Genomic DNA, 4287 nt, shown 5'->3' with positions numbered 1-4287 from the left:
TTCTATATTCTTCATTCTTAAAAAATGAAGATGTTTTAAGATTAACTCCAATAGCAATTTTCTAAAATGAAGAGCATTAACATCTACCCGCCATGATAGTTCAAAAATCCTAAAATTCAGAAGGAATAATGGGAATATATATATATATATATATATATATATATATATATATATATATATATATATATATATATATATATATATATATATATATATATATATATATATATATCAAGTCCATACTCAACCTACATTTAATGTTGATTCTAAATATCTATTAGTTTGTAATCTATTTAGTTTGCATAAATCTAATAATGAATGAAGTTATTGAATCAAAATTAGGCATATAATCATGTATAGATACATGTTTGAGCATAAACTAAATATCCTTATGAAAACTAGATGTTTGTGCATTTCAGAATATGTAAAAAATCCTTATTGTGGTCAAGCTTTTTCCATAAAACATTGTTTTATTAATGGAAATCATATTTGAAGAATTTCTGAAAAATATTTGTTGAGAGGAAAGAATGACGCTTTATGGTGGGGCTATAGTGACAAGAGGTGGTTTTAGATCGGATTAGAAAAAGAAATTTTTTTATATCTTTTATGCCTCCAATGTATCAAAATCCTAGATCTGCCACTTAAGAATATCTCACACGATCTACATTAGAAACAAAACAAAATAACGGTTCCATATATGTCCTTATCATTCTATAGTGAATGCAAAGTGCTTAGTTAACCACTTGGGTTGTGGTGACTTGGTAAGGCATGTGGAAGATATGGTGGATAACCTATTGACCAATGTTCAAATCTTAGCACCATTCAGTCCTTGTGGCGGTGGAGGTTTGCCTGCAGTGACTCCAGGGCATGAGCAAAGCCTCATGTTTGCAGCGGGTGATTAGTCGGTGCGCGAAAGCTGGCCCGGAAACCCTCGTTAAGGAAATTCCCTATCCAAAAAAAGTGCTTAGTTGAAGTATTGCTTCGGTAAGATGCCAATTCAGAGGCTTCATGTCTGTTTGGAACACGGAAAAAAAACAGGAAAGCACAAAATGCTTATTGATTTAAACAACTATGTCAGTTTCTTACTTATTCTTCTCATGATAAAAACAGGTTTCTTGTTGTCTCTTTAAAGGTAACTACCAAACTCCATCTCCACTTCTTTAAGAATAATAGGGTGATGGCGGGACAGCTTTTTAGGCAAAACAAGAGCTATACGCATTTACCCCAACAGTCAAAGGAAGTTCAAACCTATCCAGCTTACTCATCTTAGAGCCTACTTTGTTTGAATAGGTGAATTTCAGCGTTTTGATGTGGTATTTCCAACAAAAATTTCATAGTGACACTTGTCTTCACACGCACAATAACAACCTTTATCATCATATCCACATTATGTCAACGATTAGCTTCAAATGATTTACAACGAGTGGATATTCCACATAACCTTGATTAACGTGATAAAGTCCTGGAACATTGTATTTTGAGGGTATTTTTGTCAATAACAGCTGATGACTTTTTTTACATCCAAACACCACTAACCCCATTGTGCATCCTCAACAATCATGACGAGAGTTCGTGTGGAAAGTGAAAGTCAATACTATCAGTAAATTTCACCACACTGGTACCTGATGTTTTTAATTAATATAATATATTTCTAAATTTTAATATATATACTAATTAAAGCAATTTAAACAATTGAATTATTTATTTGGTGTTGGATTATAAATTTTAAGTTCTTTTATAGCATTGTCTAGATTTTATTTACAATGTTATTCCAAAATAACAGACGAGATTAATTTATGATTGATATTCTGGTGCGGAAAAGATATTGAAGAGGAGGACTTTGAAGAGGAGGGTTTTGAACAGGACCATCACCTATCCGGTGTTTCACGAACGCCCTCACATTAGCTGAAGCAACCTTTCTCCCATTAGAGAGTGGAAGCCTCTTCTTCCAACATTGGGTGTCCCTATATATTGCAACAGCACAGAAACAGTCTTCCAAGCAGGAACTTTTACAGGTCTTTTCATTACTTGGGTTCATGTGCACATAGTCTGAAAATGGCCAATCAATATTTTGGAGCTCGATGAAATCAAACATGCCTCGCCCATTATTGGAGTCAACTTCATCACATGTTGGAAAGAAATCAAGCTTGCAATTACCACTCGGATTATTTGGATCAACCAATGAGAAACCCTGTGGGCATTCACAGTTTGGCCGGTTACCATCAAAACTGCAAACGTTGTTAAACCCACAAGCTCCAGTGCTTGAACGATCACTTGAATCCACACATATGTTATCTGGCACGAACCATATAACTTCCCAATTTGTATTGGAGATGGGATTCTTGGGGAAGTAATATTGGCGAAAAACCCCATCAGAGTCTAGAGTAGCTCTGTGATAATAATCTCCAGAAGGAAGTGACCCTCTTGGAGTAAGATCAAATCGTTGGCCATTTCTTCTCAATATATACATGTATCCCGTTGCATCGAAGATCACTTGTTCACCGGAGTTTGTTGAATTGGTGGCATCATGAGTGTCGCTGGTATAGTAAGCATCATAAGCATTACCTGAAAGTATATCTCGAGTGTTAAGCACAAGATTTCCATCTTCTTGGAAACATAACCGGAATCGTCCACCAGAGAAGTTTGTTTTGCTGATTGTTGAATTTATCCCTTCGCCCGACTCCATAAACATAGTAGGCAACAGCGTGTCTGCTGGATAATCAAAACTACCCCATAACTTGCGAGAATTGCTACCAAACATCACGAAGTTACCTGTATCATTCATAAAACCTGATGCAACACCGGAAATAGACCCAGATCTCCATACCTGTGTGCCCTGAGGATCAGTGAGTACGAGTCCACTTTCACGAAGTAGCTCAACTTTGGATCCTGTAGGCACCATCCGACGTTCTTCTGGATACCAAACGATGGTCCTGTCAGGTATCTTGTTATACCATACGGATAACAAGAAATTATCGGTTCCTTGAACTTGTTGGAACCCAAAGGCAAACTCACCGGATGATGAAAGCCATGGTTTGACGTTGGGTGTGGCGGTGAGTGATGCACCAACAGATACAGAACCACCATTCTGTTGTGCAGCTATGAAACGTAGTAGGAAAATAGTTAGAAAGACGAGACGCAGTAGGACTAGCGCCATATGAAATGGGTGAATGATAGACAACAGTGAGGAAATTAGGGTTTACTAAATAATAAGATCATTGATTCAAGGTCAACAGAAGAAAGACTTTTGGAGTCCACAAATAATGGAATAAGTGTTTTATGGGGTAGAAGATTCCATACTAATTATAACGATTCCTTACTAACAATTGTTGGACCACTTTTTTTTTGTGGTCATCATTCAATGGGAATCCAATGTGTATGATCGATGAGGTAGCAATGAATGCAAAAATAGCCTAATGGAAAGCAATATGGAAGACGTAAAATATGTGGTATGTGATGTTACATTTCAGAATGGTACAAACTTTTTGTAATTTCAGAAGAGGATCCTGAAGCATTTTTAATGTTTAAAAAAAAAAGTAAGACAAAATTGAAAATTTTATCAAAAGTGTTTAGACCAAAATTGTCACTTTGGTGCAAAAAGTTTTTGACTAGCACCACTTATTTATTTTGTTGCGTTTCTTGTTCAAAACATTTTGATAAATCTTAAAATGACCGATTCACCTTTTTAGTTTTGTTTTTTCATTTTTTTAATACAAAAACTAAAAAAATAAAATACCACATAACCCCATCCTCTCTCTCTCTCTCTCTCTCTCTCTCATATTTGGTTTTCATCCGGACCGAATATAAGGACACATTATCATTGCCGAAATTTATGAATGTCGCCCCCACCGTCGGAAGTTACTAAATCCGCCACCAGCGCCGATCTAACCACCACTACCGATTGGGGTCACTACAAGAAAGTCAGGGGCATTACCGGTGAAATCTGTCGCCGCGAAAGATAGGGATCGTCGTTGCTAAAGGTACTAGCGGCGACATGTCACTGCAAAACCGTCGTCGCTAATGGTATGTTTGTCGCCGCTAATGCGAAGACGTCGCCTCTATTGGTTTGTCGCCGCTCATACTTACTCGTCGCTGTTAAAACATCGATGCCGCTAATACTTTTCTGAAGCCGCTAAAGATGTCAGAGCAAAAACTATTTTTTGTTTTTTTTTATTTACTATTAAAATTATAAAAACATTATATCATTTATAAAATCTGGTAGGATTTTCTAGAAATATTAACCCATATAGAATAAAAAACAATAACATTTATAAAATATTAATCCAT

General features: G+C 36.1%; 1 protein-coding gene across 1 annotated transcript; it reads right to left on the bottom strand.

The window, feature by feature from the left end:
* Positions 1 to 1711: 1711 nt before the first annotated feature.
* Positions 1712 to 3259, bottom strand: LOC145093927 (G-type lectin S-receptor-like serine/threonine-protein kinase LECRK3). Its single transcript, XM_079032177.1, has one exon. It carries the CDS (start codon positions 3155 to 3157, stop codon positions 1790 to 1792), a length of 1368 nt encoding a protein of 455 aa, XP_078888303.1. The 5' UTR covers positions 3158 to 3259; the 3' UTR covers positions 1712 to 1789.
* Between the last annotated feature and the right edge of the window lie 1028 nt (positions 3260 to 4287).

Source organism: Lactuca serriola, chromosome 1 (genome assembly GCF_051521515.1).
Source record: "Lactuca serriola cultivar US96UC23 chromosome 1, Lser_US96UC23_V15, whole genome shotgun sequence".
Classification (NCBI taxonomy): domain Eukaryota; kingdom Viridiplantae; phylum Streptophyta; class Magnoliopsida; order Asterales; family Asteraceae; genus Lactuca; species Lactuca serriola.
This window is presented reverse-complemented; position numbering and strand designations above follow the sequence as displayed.

Coding starts and splice junctions, on each gene's coding strand:
- LOC145093927 (XM_079032177.1), bottom strand. CDS start 3,157: ATGGCGCTAGTCCTACTGCGTCTCGTCTTTCTAACTATTTTCCTACTA.